This window comes from Pogonomyrmex barbatus, unplaced genomic scaffold (assembly GCF_055798465.1).
Source record: "Pogonomyrmex barbatus isolate J1 unplaced genomic scaffold, ASM5579846v1 scaffold11, whole genome shotgun sequence".
Classification (NCBI taxonomy): Eukaryota; Metazoa; Arthropoda; class Insecta; order Hymenoptera; family Formicidae; genus Pogonomyrmex; species Pogonomyrmex barbatus.
Window position 1 is genome coordinate 1,414,917 of NW_028297107.1, and position 25,201 is coordinate 1,440,117.

General features: G+C 42.3%; 2 protein-coding genes and 1 long non-coding RNA gene across 4 annotated transcripts in view; 2 read left to right on the forward strand and 1 right to left on the reverse strand.

Annotated features, from left to right (window-relative positions):
• LOC105426876 (putative G protein-coupled receptor B0563.6) overlaps positions 1-7,298 on the forward strand; it is a 46,689-nt gene extending 39,391 nt beyond the window's left edge. The window contains exons 3-6 of the mRNA XM_011638279.2: positions 3,144-3,293; positions 3,862-4,112; positions 4,470-4,757; positions 5,118-7,298. Coding sequence (XP_011636581.2) covers positions 3,144-3,293; positions 3,862-4,112; positions 4,470-4,757; positions 5,118-5,369 — 941 coding nt within the window. The 3' untranslated portion in view covers positions 5,370-7,298. The remainder of the gene's footprint in view (positions 1-3,143; positions 3,294-3,861; positions 4,113-4,469; positions 4,758-5,117) is intronic.
• LOC148937694 (uncharacterized) lies at positions 3,153-21,199 on the reverse strand. Its single transcript, XR_016138031.1, has 4 exons — positions 18,687-21,199; positions 4,238-4,698; positions 3,960-4,156; positions 3,153-3,289 (listed from the first exon to the last, which is right to left on the reverse strand). It is a non-coding gene; the product is annotated as an uncharacterized LOC148937694 (long non-coding RNA).
• LOC105426892 (frequenin-2) overlaps positions 14,779-25,201 on the forward strand; it is a 48,402-nt gene continuing 37,979 nt past the window's right edge. The window contains exons 1-2 of one of the 2 annotated variants that reach the window (XM_089071170.1): positions 14,779-15,020; positions 17,780-18,687. In XM_089071170.1, the coding sequence (XP_088927296.1) occupies positions 18,624-18,687 (64 nt within the window). In that variant the 5' untranslated portion in view covers positions 14,779-15,020; positions 17,780-18,623. The remainder of the gene's footprint in view (positions 15,021-17,779; positions 18,688-25,201) is intronic. The other variant, XM_089071169.1, reaches the window with a different exon arrangement.

Below are 25,201 nucleotides of genomic sequence, written 5' to 3' on the forward strand. Positions count from 1 at the left end.
GGAAAACGCGATTTGTAAAATGTCGCCGCGGGATGCTGAGTAACAACGTCTCGTAACATTTTTCTTCACTGTTCGTGATTTGTGACACACACACACACACACACACACACGCACGCACACACACACACACGCACGCACACACACACACACACACACACACACACACACACACACACACACACACACACACACACACACACATTTTCACATATTTTGCAAAGATGTAGGGAGGATGCAAAATATTAATTTTAGACATAAAATTAATTGTGTAATGTAATATCTTGTAACATGACATAGTATTCATTAGGTATGAAAACTTCAGCACATAATTAGAGCATAATATTACAAACAAAATAAACCAATTGAAATATTTATACCTTAAGAAAAAATATTTATAAAAAAGAACCAAATAGCAATTTTATCTTTTTTTCAAATTTTCTTCAAAAATAGCCATATTTATAGCATTTTTTTTAATTGAATGGATTATAATAATATACTATCTGCAAAGTTTAAATATTTTAATTTTTTTTTTAATGATTCGTATAATATACAGATATTATATTAAATGATCTCTACAAAGTATTCAAAATGCTCATAAAAGATGTCAAAATTTATTGTGTTGTTAGAATCTACATTAGATGAAAAAGGAAGAGATTTTTATCCGTTATATAGATCAATGATCTAATACACGATAGCTGTTTCGAAATAAAGAAATTGACATATTTCGTGAGAACTCGACCTTCGTGCCGCACGCAAAAGATATTCACCCAAAATGTCCCGAGATTTATTTCTGTCCAGCAGCTTCACACTATTCAGATTTTTATGGATCTGTCATCTCTTTCGTGTTCCTTCCTTATCAGCGAATCGATGGACGAGGACGAACGAGAAAACATTAGGGAATCGGCTAATCAACGTGATAGGATTTGGTAAACGAACCATGACCCAAAAACGGTCACTGACACATTAATTCTCGTCTGCGTGCGTTAACGAGCACCGACGCCCACCGACATCCGCCCGCCATCTTCCAAAAAAAATGGAAGACGCGGATCAGCCACAGTGATTTTCGGCATTGAGGCGCGACGACTACTTTGATGATTCTTCTCATCTTACTCAGTTTTAAATGACGTATTCGTTAAATGTCGTTAAATATCTCATCGGGCTTAGAATGTACATGACAAGGAATAAGTCGGATGTGACAATAGTTTTAAGATGTACATTACATATGATAAATTGTTTGAAAAAAATGATATCGCACGTACTTTAGTAGTGAAAGGAAAGCTATTATTTAAAAAAATAATATGTAAATTAAAATTTGTGAAAGTATTATAAAGTATAAATTATAAAAATATTTCGAAACGTAAGAAAATGAAAGATGTAGATATGTTATTATATTATAATACTATCTAGGCTTATTTTCTTATACTTCTTATATTTGAATACTCGTCTTTATTTTGCCAAATGGAACGTTGTGATGTTTAATGTCGTATTTATATACTCGTATTAATTCATGAAAAGTTCTTAGAAAATAATTTTAAGAAATTTTAAGAAACCGAAATAAGAGAAGGGTCAAGGAACTGAATCCTATTCATTAATCGATTCGCAAAGAGATCGGTAAAACCAATGAAACGTACCTGGTTCTTCGTGATTGTTAGTGACATACGACAGACAGCAAAAAAATCGTAATTTAAATGGAAAGATGCAATTTTGCTTTAATGCGACGGCTTCGATGTAAAAGTTTTACGAGCTTCCACGACGCGTAGCCGGGGGTGGCAAACTCGACTTTCATTCACAGAACATTAACCAATTTCCGCGTAATTCTTGCGACTTTCATACTCCGACAAGCTTGTATCGCGCGCTTTAATAAACTTTAGGGAAGAAAAAAACCAAAGGAGAACTTTTCCTCGCAATTAAAGTAATTGCCTAGTGAAGTGCTTAGGAAAGATTCTACGAGATGGCTGCAGAACGCAAATCTAGGTCGGTTGGTAACAGACATCGACCGAGGGGTTGAAACCACCCTTCCCGTTCACCACTCGGTTATCATCGACCAAAGGAGCGTGTTACCAACAAACTCGAGCTTATCGGCGGCTGAGAGCTCGAGGGATGGTCGGTACGGCAAAGGGAGGTTGATAAAACTCTGCTTCGGCCGAAGTTCATCAATTATACATTGATTGAAGATAATTCAGAAATAATCACTGAATTAATTGATCAAACATGAATAATGTTTAAATATGTTTTTTTCATGTTTATTCGTGTAATTATCAAATTTCATGTCAATATTAAATAACTCACTGAAAGCTTTTAATAAATTTTATGCAGAGTAGAAATAAATTTGACTTTTTTAAGCAATAAAACTTTTTTTATTAAAATATTTTCCTTCTTGTATTTGTATTTGAAGTATGTAAGATGTATGATTTTCTATTCAATTCGCGAGTGTGTGAAGAAGAATAGGGTCAACATCTTTATTGCGTTCAGGAAATTCCGCGGAATGAAACGGTAAATACGGGCGTTAATTGATTTCAATGGGCGGTAAAAGCTCGTAACAGGAGACGAAGAGCAACTAGCAGTGCGATCGACCGAAAACAGGAAACCAATAGAAACTGGCAAAAAACGTGTATCCAATTTCGATTGTCTGGATACGAGTTTCGATTGACTTTTGATAGGAATTGAAACGGGAAATAAAAATACCGCGCGTTCGTGACGGCCAATTAACGACTAAGCGAAACACATACATCTACAACTTTACGAGTTACAGGTTACAAGGGCGGAAAATGACGATGGAAGCGTTAACATTTTACGCGACGCGTAATATGCGGCTATCAAATGGCGGCGACGAGTATAAAATGCGGAAACATTTCTGAGAACGCTCAGGGAGATCCCGTAATAGATCCTGAAGAGTGATTTAATCCTATTTCCGTCCCTCTACGCGACGGCGAAACCGCGTGGAAGCGGAATAAAAAATTCCATTCGCGGTGACAGAATATTCAGGGAGGTTGCGAAAATGATTAAGTGAATCGTGCGCCACGTTCGCCCGCTGTCCCGGGTTTATGAAATCAAGTTAACTCGGGTCTGAGGGTCCTCGCTCTTATTTTTCCCCGTCCGACTGTCCTCCTTAACCGCGGGCTCCGCTCCTCTTTTTGTTGCAGGTTACTCCGCGGCGGCGCTCCTTGCGATCCTTTTCTGCATCCCTTTCGCGCTGAGAGTGCTTATCCACAAGGAGACCGGGGGATGGAGCAGCTGGCTCCAGGCCTTCTATCACGCTCACCTCGAACTCTTCCTCGGGAACGGCTGCCTGGGTACGACAAATTGCCATTGACGAGAATTCCGTTGCAAAATTCCGCCCGCGGATAGTTTAATCAACTCGTTTCTTCTGCCCCTCCCCTCTCTCTCTCTCTCTCTCTCTCTCTCTCTCTCTCTCTCTCTTGTATTTTCTCATTAACACCGTCCTCGCGAAAACTGATACTATCGCGCCGAGACAAGGAATAAATTTATCTCATTATCTGCTCTCCGCACCGTGCGCGAAAGAAATAGAAGATCGGTCGTTGCACAACTTTCCGCTCGCAGCGGAAAACTTTTGCTTTCTCGTATCTCGCAGCTCTTATAAGTTACAACAATTATAGCGATTAGAAGTTTCGCCGTGACGCGGCTCGAAGAAAGAGAATTAGAGAGAAAAATGGGGCGCGATGAAAAAAAAGAGCGTTAAGCCATTTTGTACAGGCGACGAAACGTGTTGCGACAATTTTTCGGTCGACATTCTGTACATTATGTGTGGAAACGCACAGATCTACGTGACGAAGAGAGCTTTTAAGGCTGACTCGACATAGCACTATATTCAAGAGATATAGGGGTTAATTGTATGCATAGGGGTTGGAGTAATGATGCTTCTGGCATTGACAGTGGAGCGTTACGTAAGCGTCTGTCATCCCGGACAACACACGCGACCACTCTGCGGGCCTCCTCACCTAACAGTGGTGCTCATCCCTCTGGTTACATTTCTCGTTTATCTGCCGAGCGTATTTCGAGGTGAAGTTACGACTTGCCTGCTGGCACTCGACGGTCCCCTAATCTACCAGAGGAGAGACAATCAGCCGTTTCTCAACTCGTGGTACTATCAGGTAATTCATGTTTTCTTTTCTCTCGTGAAGTTGCCTCTTGTTTCCTAAAAATTTGGAAATAACATTTTAAAGCGAATTATATCAGAATATTATATTATTAATTTAACTGCTAATTTATTAATTACCTATAACGTTATTAATGCTAATTATATATGTAGCATTATCCATTATTAGTTTAAATTAATAGAAATATATCTGACGTTTAAAAAGAGATCTGACATTTGAATTAAGGTCAGAATTTCTGGAAACGTTCAGCTTTGCATTTTTCTTCTATTTGCAAGCTTGAAAATGATTTATACTATATTTAACATTTTAATTTAATCGGCTCTTTGTGTGTGACGCAAATATGTATTTTAGGTATACAAGGTGGTGCTAGAAGTTGTTTTTAAAGTGGCGCCGACGATCCTTCTCGCCGGATTCAATCTGAGAATAATGATAGTATACAGAAGGTCCTGCGAGCGACGCCGGCGAATGACCTTATCGAGAACAGTCAGCAACGACGAGGATCCGAGAACTTTCGCCGAAGAACGGAGGCTCATGCTGCTCTTAGGTAGCACCAGCATCCTCTTCCTAGTCTGCGTCAGTCCTATGGTTATCTTAAATGTTACACTCAGCGAGAGCAATCTCAACCATTATCCTTACCAGGTAAGAAGATTCACATCAAATATTTCCATTATATATTACCTTTCAATTTCAAACGAAGACGCATCTTTATCCTTAATTGATAGTTTAATACAACGATAGAATTGAATTCCGAATTAGAATTTAATAATATACGATATCGGTTCTATTTTTTCCTTCGATCAATTTTTTTTTTTTTTCATTGTTTTATTGTCACGCAAGAATGCTCGATCGGAATTTATTTTTTTTCTCCTACTTTCTGAATAATTGATTTAATTATTCGGAACACACCCCTTTCCCCTCCCCTCCCACCATCCGCCGCGCCTAATACACGACTTCATCAATTATGAATCCGTCCATTAATTCTGCTGTGTTCGGTTGCAGGTGTTCCGGGCGCTGGCCAATCTGCTGGAAGTGATCAATTACTCGATCACGTTTTACATTTATTGCCTCTTTTCCGAAGACTTCCGAAACACTCTAATTCGCACGCTGCAATGGCCGTGGGTCAAGAGCGAGCAGGGTGGTAGAAGTCTGCCTATGAAGCGCTCCCCGATACCGAGACCGCCGACAACGACGACGACCCCGCCGACCACCACAGTCGCGACCCCCGGACATCTGGCTCGTGCCAGCGTTTAACACGGATTTTTTGCCATCGATCCTGGCGTCAACCGCTCGGTCGCCAAGCGGTGGAAACAAAAAAAGACTCGAATCTAGCACGGGACCGACGTACCGTGCTACTGTAAATGTCGGGACGGTTTGATTGTAAGAGTAAAAACTCTGTGAAATAGCCGGGGTACGTATCCGAAACGATATACGAGCCCACCGATTGTGCACAATTACGTGGAATAATCTTGCTTGCGTGTTACGGGCTTGATACTGGATGCTAGTAGGCTATCAAAAAAAATTTCCCACGTTGATTAAATAGCCGTCGTTTTTTTCAATTAATAAAACGGAGGGGGAAACGGCGCCGAGCTATGTTGCGCCATCGATTTGCCGTGGCGCTTCTTACGGATCCTCGGATTCTTACAAGCTGATCCGCGAGAAAGTATTTCAACTATGTATATTCTCTGTATAACTCTGAAATAGTTGCAGACTATCGGAACATAGCCACATCCACGAAACATTCCTGTGTACCAACGCGACTAAAGGCAGGCGTGCCTACACGGCTGCCATTGTTAATGCGAACGTTTGATTGTATTCCAGGGATCAAATCGATCGGCTCGATTAAATAGACGATATCCGATTATCCTTCGCACTGTCGAACGAGGGTGCGTCCTCAACTCGAGAAAATGAACTGAATTTCTCGTGAACGCCGAAATACCCGGCGAGACTTCATCGAGAAATAATACGACGGAAGTATATACTAAAAGACAAAGAAGAGTCTCTGTAAGACATCGTCAGAGGACTCCTCACAGGACTCTTTTGTACTTTGAAGTACAAGCTGGAAAAGTTTCTAACGTCGTCGACCAAGTTTTGTACAGAGGCGGGGATTGCGCAGGAGATGAGAAGACGCAGAGAAGGGGAAGTGCAAACGGAGAAAATAGTGAGAACCGCTGCAATGCGTCCGTGTGCATTGCGACGAAAAGGAATTTATCAGAATTCGCGCGGAGACGCGGCGACAAGACTTGTGCATCGAGTCGCGAGTGATCGCCGTCGCTCTTGGAAATTAAACGAGAAAGAGAGAGAGAGAGAGAGAGAGAGAGAGAGAGAGAGAGAGAGAGAAAAGAAAAAGAGGACGAGAAAAGGAAAAATCGAAATGTGTCAAGTACCTGATCGTGCAAGGGATCTTTCCCACGAGAATCCACGAGAGCGGCCGAGGCGGAAGAGACCGCGTTTAATTCGGAAATCACCGGAAACGGAAGGCGAGGCGGAGGCGAGAGACGTGCCGTCATTTAAAATAACTGAATGAATTAAGAAACGATGTCAAGAAATATTTTATCGCTGTGCGATGAATCATCATGATTTATTTCCGTGTGAGTGCTGTATAATCGTGCGCCGCTGCGCGCCAGTGAGAATTACGTCTCATCTCCGTTCTGTCCTTATCGGCATTAATCTTTTACATCGCAATGTATCTTCGTCGTCGATAAGCTACGTTCGATTAGACCTAAGCAATTTATGTATAGCGCTTCCTTCCTCCCCCCATCCCTCGGGACGGGAATTGAATTTCATGATGGTCCACGTATTGAAAGAACGAAAGATTGCGCATCGCAATACAGGCGCGCGCTGGCTTTGCCTTTCGGATCTAACGAAAGGACCGCTGCCGGCGATGATAATAATAATAATATTCCATCGAACTCACCGAAATAAACCGCTACCTCCTGGCTGCATCGCGTTTCGAAAATAGGTACTGCACTCCAGAAAGATATTCTCTCTCTCCTCGGGGAAATCGATAATTAAATTCGTCGCAACGGGTCCGTCCGCGTTCGTGGTTCGATGGTAATATTATTTCGCTTATTTGCATACGTAAATCCCAACAAAGAATACTTCGTGACGTGGATGCGGCATCTCGTTCGCGGGGTGAATTTGCGAAGCGCGTGAACGAAGAAATAAATTCAGAGAAACATCCATTTTGTCTTCAGAATTCTTGCATCCTCCCTCGCAAACACCCCCCCCCCCTGTTACGTGAGCGAAACATGACGCGACGTAAAAGTTTCGCAATATATACGTATATACTTAGAAATTTACTTAGAAACATTGGCCGTACGTGTGAGAATACTTTGATCCGTCCTTTCTTTTTTTTTTTTTTTTTTTAAATTCTCTGTTTAAACACGTTCTTTGAAGAAATAGATCCGCAAACTTTCTACGTTCGCGAGTCTCCTTTAATTTTTAATCCACTATTTGTCTTCGAGCAATTTACCGTTTTTACCGTTTTTTTTTTCGACGACCTGTAAAAATATCGTCGAGGTGCTTCAGCGGGCGCTCGTCACGTCGAATGCGACAGCAGCGGGTTCGCTGTCGAACCAGATGACGAGTACATGACGAGCGTTCGTTCGGTGTACCTAGCCTCGCGGAAGAACTCGTGCAAATATGGCAGGCCGCGTCCAATCGTTTCTTTCAATCGACTTTTGCGTCATGCGTCAGTCCGTGAAATTTTGATATTTACCGCGCGGATCGATCGAGGCTCCTCTCGCGTGTGAAGCTTCGCGGGGATATAACACGCGCGTTCCTGTAATGTGGGGCGCCGATTAAGCGAGACGAAAACGGTGGCGGCGAGGAAAATCACCGGCGGATCACCGTTTTCCGTTTTTGTTCACGAATCGCGGGCGAACCGGATTCCCGGCGTAATGTCCGGAAGAACACCGGGAATGGGACGGGAAAGGAGCGGTCGGCGGGATTTTCGTTGGAGTTGAAGTGAAGGCGGTTACCGACTCCTCCATAGACGGTAACAGCGCCGCTTATTTGGAAATAATTTAGACCAGCGGTGCACCAGAGGGTGGGTTTCGACCACTATAAATACATCGCGGTGGGCGAGCGATAAACACATCGTGCGCATCGTGTACACAACGAAGCGCACAGCAAAATGGATGGGCCCTGTCATTTCGGGGGATAATTTAAGCGCGTGTACATCCTTCTCGGGAATAACGGAAAGATATACTACGGCGAGCGAAGTGTGTTACGGGAACGAATATACTGTATTTCATACTGTATTTCATAATAAAATTTCGAGATAGGTAGGCGTCCGGGATATTTACTGTCGACGTTGTACCATCAGCCGCGGATGTAACGTCAGTGTCTTCCTTCTGGTGAGCAGGGAGATGGATAGATAGATAGGTAGAAAGGGATACTCCTTCAACATGTTTCGAGAATAAAATCGCTTCGGAAGCAATAGTCTGCGCGATAAAGTGGAGATATGACCGGCGTCTTTTATGATATGGCAGTAATATAGTAATGTCTCTATATTTTTTTATACGAAACTGTCACGCAATGGCATACGACTGATGTGATAAACTTTGCCGGATGATTTATAAGGTTCGTCCTTCGAAGAAAAATATCTCTATGCCTCTTTCTGCGTCGTAACCAATTTCCTCGTAACCAACTTCCTCTGATTCAAACTTGTCTTATGAATTATCTTTTCCTGTTGTTATTCTTTAGTTATAAGTCATCCAGAGTAGATGCAGAGTTTGAGAAAGTATTTACATGGATAAACATGGCAATTTAAATGTCTACATCCTGATTATCGCAATATTGCGTCACAAGATTTCGGTTCGTTACGAACGGAAACCGAATTTGGAAAGCCAATTCGCCAGCATTGGATTTATGGATTTGTCAACAACGATCGCGTAGCGAATACGGCGCATTCGGAATCTCATCGGAATTTCGTGCCACGGATAAAAAAGTAGCGGCGACTTGGCGCGCGACACATCACGCTTCGGAATTTTTGGGCGAAATGGTACCGGTCGCTGGTGGATGGGGTCATCTATGGTGGGGGTTGCTCTTTGGGTGGGCGTCGCTGGGTCGATACAGGGTGGCTTGGTTCGCCGTCGAAGGCACCACGGGGTGAACGAGTGCCCTGTCTACCCTTCGGCTCCTCTTTCGGTGACTACGGAGTCACGCGACTTCTCCCGGCGAATTAACTTGTCCTTTAAAGGCGTTTCGCTTATTCATTGTTTGCCAAAGGGGACGTCAATCAAGGGTACACTATGAAGATGGCTCGTCATATTTATTAATTACCCTTTTTCTTACGAGGGAACACTGCGGGCTTCCTTTAAAATGAGAAACTAACAAAGTGTTACAAGAGCGGGATTCCGGTTACTTAATTTGTAAATTTGGAATTTGGAAAGGCTGGATGGAGTGTAGGAACGCTTAAATAAATTTGAGGAATATTTCGGTGATGACTAATGATGTCGCGAGCTATTCGTAGCGCACGAGTCAAATAAAATCCTATTGATATTCGATATTTGAATGTGATTAATTATTCGCGCTCTCGATAATTTTTGTAATTAAACGCAGACGTTCCGTTGCAATCATCAATTATGAATATTTATCTTCCTCCAAAATTATATAATCGCGTATGTACACATCCAATTAATAATACGATGTTACTATACCATAAACGGATTTAACTCCAAAAATAGTGCTGCTGCTCAAAATTGCGAAACGCGTTCCACGAATAAATTGACGGTCATCCATATTTCGTTGCGGATGGTTCATCGGACTGATAAAAGGGAATGAATGATGGAAATATGTAGGGAATTTCAGAAATGAATATGAAACCAGACGACTTCGCACATTAAACGTAATTCGATTGAGCCTCGATATTGCATAATGTAACGCGCGCTGGTAGGGCCGGTCCAATAATTATTGTTGGAAATTTATTAGGGTGTAAATGGAATCACACGGGGGCGACCTGGGCACAGGCTGCTTATATCGAAGCGTGCACAGTAGTGGAACGCGTACGAAATTGGCGGTCATGCAAATTGCTCGCGTGTACTTCGTTGCTCGTAGTTAACGACTCTTCCGGTCGGCTGAGCCTCTAACGAAGCCGTTTTACTCGTACGCGCAAGCATCCCTCACACGTTGCTGATGAAGAATCATCGCGACAATACCATGGCGACTGGAGACACTCGACACTCCGGTAATAAATCGATAAATCAGAGATCGAACATTCCAGAAACGCCATCTCGCCCCCCGTCCTAATTGCTATCCATTGTGAAGGCCCGTATGCTAACTCGCAATTATCCTAACAGTCGCGAAACGTAAATGAGATGCATTTACATGCCTTGGAATTGCACATTGGAAACAGTAGATATATCTTGATTGCATCCTTGACACGATCGGGTCGCCAATTGCTTCCGATTGACGAACGACTAAGATAAGAGATTGAGGTAAGTAAAAGGATGGATTACTATCGTTGAGAAAAAGAAACAATGACCGATTGGGAGCTCGCGTTTGACAAACGCTCGTGTGACACGTCGCCTGGCGATTGTTAAATTCGCATGTCACGCTCGTTAAAATGCGGAATGAAAATTAAATGAAGTATACGAAATGCCAAGGTAAAGTAACCTTCGTTTCGCCGGGAGATAACCGAGCGCGGAATGTATAAAATAAGTGAATTAGTTGGCACCCCCACGTGGGTTCGAGAGCTGATTTCGAAACTCGCGAAATTCGAAATCACCCTCTTGTGTTTGAAAGGAGACCGACCGCTGCCGTTTGCTTCTCGCTTCGGAACAACGGGGTCCTGCAAACATGGTCAAACAAAGGACTGAACAGGACTGAACACCGCCGTCGACTGCGTAATTCTCGTTAAGTCTCAAGTCCGACCGCGTACAACGAGGTTTCAACGACGATATAACTCTGGGCGAGTTTTATTAAAGACAATTTACCTCACAATTAACGCGGCCATTGCTAAGATAGATGATAGTCGTGAGCGAAAAAAGCAGTTGCGGAAAGATAAATTCGACGTCGCAGCTAGTCGAATTTCGCGAGCGTGAAACTCCAGCTGAAATAAAATTTTCTTTCCGAGATAGTTAAATGCATTTTTGAAGCGACGAATTAATCCGCAGACTTTTGCCCATTTTCGTAATTGCTTCACTTGTTACAGAAATATTCAATAACCATGATTTTGTTCTCAGCGTTTCGTTCCGCGGGGCAAGAAAATATCGCGGAACGAAAATAACGGAAAAAAAAAGATAATAAAATGGAAAATTCAAAACAAGTGCATAAATTCAAGGGATGCATCGTGCATGTAGATATTTAGATTGGATATGGTAGCGCCGCAGTTCCGACGGTTCCCAGGTGCGTTTTAGCGCAGATTCCATTTTCCGCTCGAAACACTCCTCGTCTATCGTCTCACGCTCATATCGTCGCCTATCTCAGTTACCCCCGCAAATAGAATCATATATCCCTTCGAGGAACAGGAGTCACGTTTCCCCGCGAGTCATTTCTTCGACGAATCGAACAGTTCTTGCCGCAATTTTTGCGCGATGCTCGACGGTACGGAACTCGCCAAAATACGACCGTGATTTCCGTCCGATTTCGCCATTTCGTGTGATGAGAAAAATTCTGTCATTTTATTATCATCAAAACTTTTCGTTTCTTGAATTCGCTCGTTGACTTTTATGGAAATTTTATGGAAATGGAGATCGATGAATCTTAAAAAGAGATCTTTAAATGTGCTTCGTTGAGATAATTTTGCAAAAAGGATAAATAATCTAAAAAGTTTGTAATTCTGTAACAGTTAGCAAAGTAATTTTGAGAAAAATGTAATTATGTTATTATGCATGTAATCAAAAGTGTATAATAATCGCACGTACAATTTCATATCTAATATATCGAAAATATGTACATTATTATATTCTGAAGAAGAACTTGGAATTACAAGTACGAATATTTACAGTTATTCATAAAACAACATATTGCTTTGAGCTTTCGCATTTCTATCTCCTTTCTCGTTAGCGAGCTTCCATCCGGCGGCGGGTGGATGGTCGAAGATACGACTTTAATTTCGTAGAGCGCAGCGAAAGAACCTCATTCCGGCGAGATATATTTCACCTTCTTCTTAAATCTTAATAAAGCAGCGACGGGAAGACCATCAAAGATACATTAAGCAAATAAGAGCGACGCGTATTAAATAATAAAAAGTTTTCGACGCGGACAAATTGCGGACGGGGTAATATAGAAATTAATCCGCTGTAAAACCTGATTTGCGCAACATCTGTCACGATGCGAAAGTATCATTTTCACGGGTGCTGTATCAATTACGGGCGAGCGTATTCGTTTTATCAACGCACCTCTTCGGAGGACCCGCGCGATGGCTGAAATTGAGGAATCGTTCTGCGAGAGGAAACGGAGTGGCCGCTCGCTGGGCGAGACGGCAAGCGGCAATTATTCACTTCCGGATCGCGATGGCTGTAAACAGTTTGACGAATCGCGCTTTACGCCCGCGCCACGCGAATGTATCTGTTATTGTCGTCGACGATTGTTGTTGATCGCGGCTCCATTTTCGCGAGGAGGAGGATCATCGACGTTTTTTTATGCCGAGTATTGCTGGCGAAGGACTGCTGACGTGTTCCACTTTCGTTTACGCTTTGTTTCCTTACCGTTCGACGCGATGTTGAACATTTTATTGTTCTTGCTCTTCAGGAGCAGAAGGGGAAGGAGGAGGAGGAGGCAAAGGGAAAAGAGGAGGGCGATGCAATGCTAGAGGCTCACGATTGCAATTACGACTTTCGTGGCTAGGCGATAAATACATGATTAAATCAAATTGTCGCAACATCTCGGCGACAGTCAGCGAAAAACTGTACGAGTTTGGATCAAGGATTTCGAGAAGAAAACGCGCGCACCGCGCCTGGAAGCTATTATCCCTGGGAGATAATTAGACGTCGCGTTGAGAATTTATTACCGCGTCATTGCTTGATTAATTATAATCGCGAGATTACAAATAAAAAGTATAATTTACAAGAAAGTATTCTACTCTACCCGGAATAATTCTAAAAAGATGTCGGACAATTTTACAATACTTTTTTTTAAACGTCGTGATTTTCGTTGATTATGAAATTATATTTCTTATTGTTTTATTATTATATATTTCTCATTAAATATTACATGCAATATGTAACACATGATTATGTAACAAATTGAGCGGTAATCTAAGCAACTCTTCGAGCATCGGTGGAAATAAAGCTGGAGGTTGAAATAAATCGTTTTGTCATCGAACCAACGAATCAGTAGTATCACGCAAACCTTTTCTTTTATTCATGGATCTGCGGGCGAATCCGCGTCGATTTAAATCCATCGCGTCGAATTTATCCGGCAGAACTCGGAGAACGATCGGAGCGCAACAAAAATCCGCTAGCGGCGAGATACACCATCCGAACCAGCATCTTCTCCGTCTTCTCTTAAGTTCCGCTCAATCGAAAAATGTTGTTTCGCAGGCGCACTGCTTTTCCCACAAACTCCGCGAATTACGACGGTGTTTTTAAGTGATTGGTCTCATCACGGTAAAACATCGCACCGGGAAACTTTGCGCCGTGTTGCGAAATTCTAAATGTATCGTTACTTTACGATCCGCACATTCATTTTGTATCTTCCGTTTTCTCTTTGGGATAAAATATTAATAAGGCACGATCGTCTCATTAATCTTTTTCAATCCTTCAAAATATTCTATTTACTATTCTATTTACTAGCACAACAAGTGATTGCGTCCTCATATAAAATCAAGAAAATTCTCATTGAATTTCATATCTCTTCATTTTATGCTGGTTTTACATGACGTAATATCACTTTCATTCTCAGAAAAATAAAAACATTAATATATTCTAGTGCTGTATCTCCGTTTTTCTTTACTTTCTGTAGTTTATCTCAAACAACAGTAAAAATTCCAAACGCGAAACCGACGGTCGAGCAAAGTAATATTTATTACAGATCGTGATAAAGCTGGAAACGGGAGCGAGCGTCGATGGCGACGGCCGGGCAATAAAAGGCAATGATAAATAATAATAAAAACGTGAATTCCTTTCCGAATACGAATATTCGCCCGGGTTAATTTCATAATGGAACTTTACGGGGGTGCGCCGAAGTTTTTCCCAAAAGCGCCAAGGGCGCTAACAATATTTGTAAGACGAGAATTATGACCAAATAGAAATGAAGGGGTAAGGGCATTTCGGCGATGGAGGAGAACGGTAGGAAAGGGATGAAGTGGCAGAAACGGATCTGCGAAAGAGACGGCGCGTGGAGGCAAGTGCGAAATCGAGGGAGACGGCGCACCACTTGTGCGTGTAGTCGAGATAGAAAAATGTCCTGACGTGGGAGAAAAGAGGAAGGCGAAGAGAGGCAGGCGGGCAAGCAGTTGGGAAAATCGGGAAAAGAGAGACAAGGGTGAAAACGACGCAGAACGCGGTCGACCGAGACGGCTAGAGCGTAGGTTCGACGGAGCGAGAGAGGGAGAGAATGCGCGAAGAGGATCGAAGGTGGCGGAATCGGAGGAACCGCTGTGGAAGAGAGAACGGGAGAGTGGGATAGTATAGAGCATCCTCCTCGGGTTCGAGTGGTGCGCTTGCGCTATTATAACCCTCCCCCCCCCCTCCTCATACACCTCCACGTAATGTCATCACCGAGCCAGTCTGACGCCAGGCGCCGCGACGCTATGACGTCACTGATCCGCGCTTCGCCGACGAACATACCTTAGCGATTGAGAACTCATGAATGAAATTCTATTTACCATCGAGCATCCGGATAGAGTACTCGCGAGGGAAGTATGCGCCTACGAGCACAGGTTCGCATGAGCACGCACGAGAGAGCCCGTAGGGTGTCCATGATAAACGCCGGGGACCAATTGGATACGGCCTGGTATTGGTTCGCCAATCGCCGAGCGCAGCATCTGTTCATGTTAACCGTGTCGTGTTGCGTGTGACAGAGACAATCTCGCGCGTGCGATCGCTTCGCGATAGCGGCAAATCGATACGGTTCAGATAGTCGGGATACCGATTCGCATCGACGAGCTTTGATCGAGGGGAGCGTGTCACGAGCGAATTATCGGAACGCAATATTCCAACCGTATCTTCATCCGTTCATCGGATAACTCCCGCAGTGATGGTCTCTGTTGATATCGAGCACGTTTCGTAAATGACGCGTAAGGTTCCCATTCGCCAGCTGGTTTCCCTCGCGTTGTCTCCATTCAGAGCTCCGATGGTATTCTCTATCGACGTTCTGTGCGAAAGTTGCGCGAGTCGCAGGTGCACACGACGATAATACCCTTTCTCGTGCGCTATCCACTGTCGCGATCGAGAGCTACGGACTGTACGACACTTTAGTGCACTTTGGAGAGCGTCTCTCTCTCTCTCTCTCTCTCTCTCTCTCTCTCATCGACGTCCAGTTTGTTTTATGAATGGGAAGTGCTGCTGTATCAGGAGAGGATCTCTCGATAATCAGATTTCCGTAGCTTTTCAGCAGAAACGTTCTCCAGAGGATTCGCGAGCTGGAGAACGAGAAAAATTGGTACCGATTCCTCATACCTCTTCGTTCAATCGTTCGCATCCACTTCGCAGATCCTTAAATTTTTCCTTTCACCAGACCGATCGTCTCTCGATTACGTTACAGCGTAATAATAAGGATGAAAACGCATGCTCCAAGTGTCACACGGCGCGAGGTCAAGGATGTAACGCGACCTCGACCAGAAATTAATCTTTCGGCAAAGTTCCCCCTTCCCCCTTCGTCGCGGCCTCCGACGAATCCTTCCTCCCGAATCTCGGCTGAGGATTGCCCGTTTCCGTCGCGCCTCTTTCATATCAGACCGACTTCCGTAATTTTGTTGGCGCGACGCGGCATAAACGACGCATGAATCAAAATTCCTCGGTATCGCGCGCTTAAACCGAACTTCGCGGGGACGCTACGCGCCATCGCGGACCACAACGACGTGACGTGAATTCGCAATAGCAGACTGATCCGCATTTGAATTCAAATCCTCTTCTTCTGGATCCTCTTCAAGTGAGATCTCACCCGCGTTCGCTTCCTCCCCCGTTGTGCCGTATACGTCATTCAGAGGCGAAGATCTCCGTATATAAAGAGGAAAAGAGAGGGACCCTCCAACTTTGTCGTAACTTCATCTCACTCCCCGCTCCCCTCCGCGTCCTATGTTCGTCCATTGTTATTCCGCCCCAAGTTTTTACAAAGTTCCGACGACGAGGAACGAGGGCTTCGTTTTTGAATCAGCTCACGACGTGTCGGACCGTATTTTCCGTCCTCAGTCAATCCCCCACGAATGGAGGGACTTTTCCCCTTGCCGAGAATTTTCGTTGCCTTCAATCGCGACTCAATTAATCCCGGACGGTAAGCTGCGAAGAGATTGGGATAGATATAGAGAGCACGATTCATTATTCACTGGTGCTAATAATGTCGCGATAAGTACGCTGATATAACTCAAATTCACGTTTCTTCTGCTATCAATTCTCATATCACAAAACTAGAAAGATAGATGAATAATTGCTTTCACATTTTTTTTAAAAACAAATTCCTTGTTTCCTCGATCGTTACATTTTTTAAAACAAGAAAATAAAATCTGCCAAATTTAATTTAATTTAACTTTAATTTAATTTATTGTAATTATATTGTGATTAACGGATATTTTAAGATATTTTAAATAAAAATTTTACAGTAATTTTTATGGTAATTTTCTATATTAAATACTTTTTATCTTTTTTATGTTTTTAATTGTTCCGATTGTTTTATCGGTATAGCTGAAAAATGCATAGTCACAACAAACGAAGAAACATTATAATAATAACGGCTATTGGCTTCAAAGTAACAAACGAGTTGATATATATTCTTTCATGGCATTCGGAAAGCGATAGGATTAAATGTAGTCGTAGCGGAACAAGCGAATCGCGACAGGGAGAGCTGAGGAAATACATTTAGTGGAAATTCCGTTTAATCCCCGGATAAGGTTAGAGATATCGCAGCGCCGTTGGCCTTTAAAGTCCTTCACATAATGGCCCAAAAGGGATTGGCTAGCACAAGTTTCTGAAAGTAATCTGTATCGGTTGTCTGATCTTACGATCTTTGAAACTTCGATCTGACAACATAGCATTTTTGCATGCGACATTCATTCGCGTTATACGCTTGATATCTCGTCATTCTTGAGAAATAAAAATTTGCTTCTCGTGTATATTGTTCGATCAATTCGTTTAATCATCGTCGCGAAAGTCAAATTTTCGAATTTCTGTACACAAGTACTTTGATGAACTCCTATGATGTTTGCCAGCCCTCTTCTCTTCGAGTTCGTCTCAATTTTCCGATACGATCTTCGCGAATTGAAGCTCGTTGGCGCGTTTCAAAACTTCACCGAAGAGACCAAGTGGTGCGATTAATGATTCCGCAAAGCTTACCGCACTGGAAAATTATCCTTCTCCCTCTTGATGCCGGTTTACAGTTTGCGATTCAAACGTGTTGAGTTTCTAGTTTCAATTTCTGCGCTGACGCTTCAGAACGAGCGTATCGAAAGTAGGGGGGGGGGGAGGATGGGGGGAAGAAAAATGGGAAGCTACGATCCCATGACTCATTTACAGGAAAGCCCGCGTTCTCATTAAAATTCCTCTTTGTCTTCTCCACAGAGAAAGCAATATCGTCGAAAAGAAAATTCTACGTGGGAGGCATATCAATGAATCGACCCCGTTAGTAAGACGACGCGAGTGATATCGAACCCCGCGTCGTAATTAAATCGAATTAAGTACGCCTCTCCACGCTTCCTGCACACTTCGAGCAAATTAAATCAAACTCTGTCGTTCGCGACGAATCGCCGAATGCCGAAGCATTTCGTCGAAACGCGACAAAAATTTATCGGCGAGCGCGAATGCTCTTCTCGAGAGATCGAAGAGGAAAGTTTCTGCCTTTTTGCAAAACATCGCCTTCAGATTGAATTCACGGGCGAACTTATCGAAGCAGAGGAGGACCGGTTCAGCTCAACGGAAAGGAAGTTGCTGGCGAGGAAACTTATCGAGTGGAATTCGATAGAGTATTTTCGCGGCTGCGAAACAGAAGGAGTCAAGGAACTCGGAACGTGATTTCACAAAAGACGATCCGTATCTCACATACACGCGCACACACACACGCACGCGTACACACACACACACACACACACACACACACACACACACACACACACACACACACACACACGCCTCGAGGAAATCGCTGGTCGTCCAGCAAATTCTTCCCTGTCCTCGTGAAGCGACGCGGGAACATCGCATTCATTCCGGTGTGCTTGACGGTGAACTCGAGCCCCTCTTATTCTCAGTCTGCCGACTAGTAATTCGGCGGAATCGAGAGATGCGAGGCGGACGGTGAGAACCCGGAACGAAGGAGATCCAGCGTGAAGAGGTGTCTTTGGTTCAGCGAGAGACGAGATCGGTGTAACCCACGCTCGTTAGACCGCGTACGAAGCCCCGGGCTACGAAGATGGGTAAGAAGAACAGCAAGCTCAAGCAGGATACCATCGATCGCCTTACCACCGATACTTACTGTAAGTAGCAATAACCTCGTATGCCCCGTACGCTCTACGCTACGCCTCACTTTTCTCTTGTCTCACATCGATGTATCGCGTAGGCGCGTGCGAAATCGCGCGGTCAGCGGATTACATCGGCGTAATCGGAGGCGCGTGTCTCCGATTATCACGATCGTCGTAAATTTCCCCACACCCATCGTCGCACGTTTCGTGTTCGCCGCTCGTAAATGTCAACTTAAATCGTCCTCGCGGCGGTGCGGTCACGACGACGAAAACGATCGTGGCCCTTCCGGCGCAATTCTTCAAAAAGTGGGTCTTCCGAGTCGCAGATTCTTCCGGACGAGCTGGCGAGAGAATCGCGGGACCAAAAGACGGAGGTACGGGCTTCTCCGGTTTTTCCGACTGACCTACCGCGTTATTTTGGCTATTCGTGTAACCGCAGCCTCCGGCGTTGAACGACTCACTGCTTCTCTCTCTCTCTCTCTCTCTCTCTCTCTCTCTCTCTCTCTCTAGATTTCTCTTTTTCTATCTATCGCTTTCTCTTTGCAATCCCTCTGTCCGCATGCTAAACGCGCATCGATCGCATGGTCGTTCAATACGCGCCGCAACGACGACGTACCCTCCTTCATTCGATAAAATGCATTTAATCCATTCCACAAAGTTTACCTGTCGGAAGCGACAGCACACCGCTTCCACCGCTACGTGGCTTTGTTTCTATTGAACAAGAGCTCGACTCGATAGCGACGTGACGCGACGCGACGTCTACAACCACGTTCTTTTATTTAATCTTTCAGCAAAAAGTTATAAAACCACTAACCGCATTTACGGTCAAGTCTAATGTTTATACAGGTGGTTTTATACTGAGCTTGAATAGTCCACAGTATGAGCGTGAGAGTGAACAGTAACGGTAACGATGAAAAATCTCGACGATGAACGGTTAAGCGTTCGCCGGTATATTTACGGGTATAATTCTCTGACGTGAAAATTGTCGCACCGCTAACGAAAGGCTAAATATTTCCAGTCACGAGCGCGCAAAAATGGCCGACGAGCGAAGTCCTCGACGAATTATTCGGGTGAAAATGTGAAGGACAGACCCAGACATTTCCAAGTGATTACTCTAGCGATAGCCAATGATAGCTTTCACGTGGACCCTTATTAGGATTTTCGTCCTCACAGCTGGCAGGCCGACCTCGTGCGCAAGCAAATTCGATTAATAAACGCACGGGAACGCGTAAATTGCTCGACAAACGTTTTCGTAGGACGACAGCGAAGGGTCTGAGATTTTAAGTCAACATTTTTCTATGTCAGCGTCTTTCCTAGAAGAGGACCTCTTGGATTATCGATCGTACGTGATTAATGATAAGAGGACATTGTCCTTTATTATGTCAAGTTGTTTGCTCGTCGTTTGCTCGTGTAGCACAGAAAATAATTGCTAAACGGAAATAAATCTGCTTCATAAAAATTTTGAGAGATTTTTCTTACGGTTGCTATATTTAAATCGCTTAATAGATAATTTAATAGACATGTACATTTCCTAAAAGAATTTAAAGCTAAACGAAAGCTAAAAACAACGTTTTTGTTTTGCACCGTACTGATGGTTTCGAATTAAATTAAACTCGTTGATATTTTGTTGTAACTGTGTCAGGTATAGACAGTTATGTACAGAATCTCTGACAGCTCAGTTGTCATGGCCTATTTGCCTTCGCGCTTTAATAACCGCCAATTTATTAACTCGACCAGCTGGTTGACCTAGTATAATAAAAAGTTGCGTGTGCCTAGGGATACCGCGAAGTACGACCGTTGCAAGACGAACTTTTGTTAAACCAGGTAGCGTCTCGTGAGGGTTTTAAGTCTGTATCAATAATCCGTACCAACATATTTTATCACCGAGTCACATATTTAATATTACACGTCATTGTTGACGTCGCGATCGCGTTTCGCTCTCGAAAAATAAATCGTGTCAAGCTGAATGCAAAGGCAACACTTATATAGCGTTTACATCATTTTTGAACGAGGTATTATCAATGTGAAATATTAATTTAAATACGAATATTTATGTACGATGTACGAAAAAGGTGACTAGGTAGATTAATCAGCGCGTATTTTATTTACGCGCGTATTTGTTTTGCGATTTATACAAACGCGATAAGGAGAGCTGGAATAATGTCATCGCTTTACCCATCGGGCACGATGTTTGTGCTAAAGCATCTAAGTTAATTAACTAAAGTGCGATCACAAAATTGACTAAGCGACAAAAGCATTTCGAGCATTTATTATGCTGTAACGTGCTGTTGACTCGCGTCGACAGAGAAAAATGTAATCTCGTCCAACAATATTCTCCAGTTTCCCGCTTTTCTTTCAGGCACAGAGGGTGGCCCAGCGTGCCGTAAAATTCGCGCATCGCGAAATCGTTTACAGCCCTGTTTCCGCTATACTCGTGTATGGAAATAATCCAGGTGCAACTTTACGCAGACCGCACCTAACGAACATCAAAGCCTGCTTTGAATTACTTGCGGTTTCTCCAACGACATTCCGTCCACTCGTTCGCGTTGGAAGAAGTAATTTTGATCATTATCAATTGAATAGTTAGTTTAAATCGATTCTATTTGAGTAAAATATTTATTAAAATATGAAATTTGTTTAAAAACTCACGGGACAATAATTTGCGTCCACAATTTATTAAATTTGAAAAAACATTTTCAATTATATTTTATCGAAAATATTTATATGATTTTTCCAGTAATGCTTAATTTTTTGAAAATATAATTTTTACAAATTAATTAATATGCATATAAATATTAAAAAGAAATATTAGAAATATATATTAAAAGATATTTTTAAAAATGTGTGTGTGTGTGTGTGTATGTGTGTGTGTGTGTGTGTGTGTGTGTATGTGTGTGTGTGTGTGGTGTGCTTTAATTAAAATTTTATCATTGCCTCTATTAATTTAGTGTCTCAAATATTTTTAAAAAATGTAAAAACATTTTATAGCTTTTATTAGCTATAATCAAAATATATAAAGTCAAAATGATTGATAATCCCTCTATAATACCTCTTTTCCTAACAAATTGAAATTAATCTTCTATCAATTCGATATTGTACAAAGTGCTATTGATGTCAGTCTGTATATCCCTAAGATAAATAGCGTCGTTGGGAAGGATTAACCGAAAAATCCAGACATGATGGATAGATTCGGTCTTCAGATAGCCAGAGTCTGAGGTCTTATCCATTAGAGCACTGTGAATACATTTAGAAAAGCCTTTGTCAAAGATACGCACGCCTCGCTGATCAGTTGCGAGGTTGAAAACGTTCCACTCTCGCGTCTATTATTCCGCTTGGACGGGTAGATCTTTTCGATAATTTGCTGCCTCGATAACTTCCGATTCGTGCACGACTCGTTGTCAGGAGGCATAACTTCCGAGGACATTCTAAAGCACTCCTTTCAGGAAGCCCCGCCGCGGAAATTCGCTATATGTTGCGTTAACATTTGCGGTAACGCGTTTTATCGCCATTTTTGTATTATTTACGTGATGGAAAAATCTCTCTCGAGAGAGAGAGAAAAAAATCGATAAATTAGATACGCTCTTGAACTTTAATTGCGATCGTGGAAGATAGACTTTTACGGAAACGAATTTAAACTGCGCGTCGCTTTTGGTGTGTTTAACGCGGTGGAAAATACCTGTCTTATCCGAAAACCAATTTGGGAGTCCGCAATTTCTGAACAAGTCGGTCGATAGGAGAAGAGATTTTCGCGAAATACCTCCGTAAGAGTTTCCATGGACGTATGAGTAGCAATTCAATAAATCGGCGCAGATTCTATACGAAATTTAATCTGAGATTAGAGAGCGGCTCGACAATGGAGAGTCATGGATAGATTAGAAAAATTGGCGCAACGTTATCCGTGGTGTCCGTCAATAATAACTTTCACCGGCCGTCGAGGACGGAGTGTTGCGAAACAGAAGTATAAAATTAAACGCTACTTTGAATTATGTAACTGGGAGACATGCATAAAGCATTAAATGGAAAATGTTGATGAACGAAACGTGACGTGTAAATTATTAAAACGAACGTAAAATAGAAGCACGCGTAATTGTAATGTTCGTAACGCACATCGTCATGAGGGGGATGGAGCATAGCCGGATATGATCTCATGATTCTCGTCGTAATATTCAAATTATGCGCTATCGATGCAACGTCTCCGTGCCAGCGAATGTCAAGCCGAATATCTGTTGCGATTTAATATGATAATATGATAACGTGTTCTATAACGGTGGTAAATTACAATCGTGAATTTGCCAGATGTACGGGTCCGCAGGAAAGATTCGGCGTCCTCATTACGGAAATAATAACTACAAGTTATTACGAGTTATTACGGATTACGGAGCTCGTTAGAAGCCGGTCACGAGGAATTTCACGCACGGATGCATCCTTATCCGGGCACCATCGTCCTTATGGATTATAAATTCAGGCTCGGTTGGATATACCGGTAATCCGATTCAACTTTCGCCGAGCAAGCGTGCGAGAATCGGGTTGCAACTGCTTCGCCGCCGCTCTGCTGCAACTATGTTGCGAATAATTAACGATCGGTAAGTATTAATTATGGAGAACGTGCCGTTTGGCAAAGATCGTAGCTCCCACTCGGTTCTGCGAACGACTGCGTTCGAGTGCGGCACACGTGGAATCTTTGATAAAATTCAAATTATGCCGGCACCCTTGACATAAATGAGAAATATCTAATTGCGGCGTAATGCACCCTCATTCGCGATTATTATATTTAGCGCGATCGAAATTGCCGCAGCTTTCCAACGTGTCACGCATTCGCGCAAATAAAATTCTGCCCGTTAATCAGGTCGCTGGACATGACAAATTATTCATTTCAAATGTTCAATGTTAACTCGATGAACAATGCATTATACGCATAAGCAATTTTATCATCCAATTACAAATATTTGCTTCCCATCTTATCACGTAACTCGACAAAATCGCAACGAGTGACGTCACGCTCGCAACGGCGAACTCATCGTCGCTCTCTGATCTATCGTATCGCAGCATTACGCAGCATAATGACGCGATATTATATCAGCGATGGATATAAAGAAGTGGCTCATTAACCCTAGTTAAACGTTAATGCTGGCAATAAAGCTAATTGTATTGTAAGGTAATTAAATTTACGCGGATTTTAATGTACGGTAAACCAAATTGTAATTGTAATTTACATTTTACGTATAATCATGAATCAAATTGATAAATCAATCCGAGACCGTTATGTAGATAAATTTTTGTTTTCACGTGACGACAAAATTTTCCGAAAAAAGCTAAGCTGTATCGCAGAAACAAACCCACGTTCGTCGACGAAAATCCCACTCGATTTCACGATTAAACTCGGTATAATCCCGAGAGCAATAAGAGCGGCGATTTCGTTAATGCCACATTCACGAAAAAGACACTTGAAATAACTGTTAATTATTACTCGAACGTAGAATGAAATGTGCTATGCAGCATATCGTAATAAAATCGACGATATTCCATACCGTTGTAATCGGTGCATTTCATATCTGCGCGAATAGCTCTGAAACTTCAGATAGCAAGACAAATTTATCGTTTCTAATTTAACCATGTAATTTCCCTTAATAGAGAATCTCTCCTCGCCACGGGAGGAATAGTTAATATATAAAATAATATTACCATAAAATTATTAGCTTGGCATTATCATTTCGTCATTGTTTATGAATCTCACTTCAACACTAAGAGACTATTAAGAAAATGATTAATAAGTAATATTTAAGTAAGAATATTTTAGAGTTTACGCATGATGATAATTTTAATTCTACTTAACTTTTACCTGTACATAAATCTTAACTCAAGACTATTTTATTCTTGTGTGTTAACAAGAATATTATAATTTTCCTAAATTTTTAGATTTGATTGAATTTGTATTGATGCAAGTATAAATATTTTTACATATTATAAGCAAGAATATTATAATCTTCATATAGAATTTTTAATCTTGAGTTGAACGAAAGTACTTGCATCAAAATAAATTCAATCAAATTAAGATTAAAATTTTATAAGAACAGATTTTATATATAGAATATTCGTTTTAATTTAAGACTAATTTTTTTCTGAATCTAAATATTTTCATCCAACATCTATCTTGCATTAACTTACCGTATTTTAAGAAATGAGTAATAACTGTGGTAATATATCTCTGTAAGAAAAAAAAGTTACGCGGACATTACGTGTTTCACTCCCTATAAAACTAGCCGATGGCAATTTGAACCGTAGTTAACATTTCGCTCGTGAATGCCCCGGATACGAACATTTCGCCGTCATTACGACCGTTCTCGTAAGGTTGAACACCGTCCATACACTCGCTCAGGAAACTTCCATTTAATCTGCCCGCGAAAATCAATAGGCAGTCCGGCGAAACAATGTTTCGCGGCTACGTTGCGTTACGAGCGATTACGAGGAGCGTGCTTGAGTTTCAGCATTTCGTTCTCGCGATCGCGTGATACACCTCCGCGTTATCACG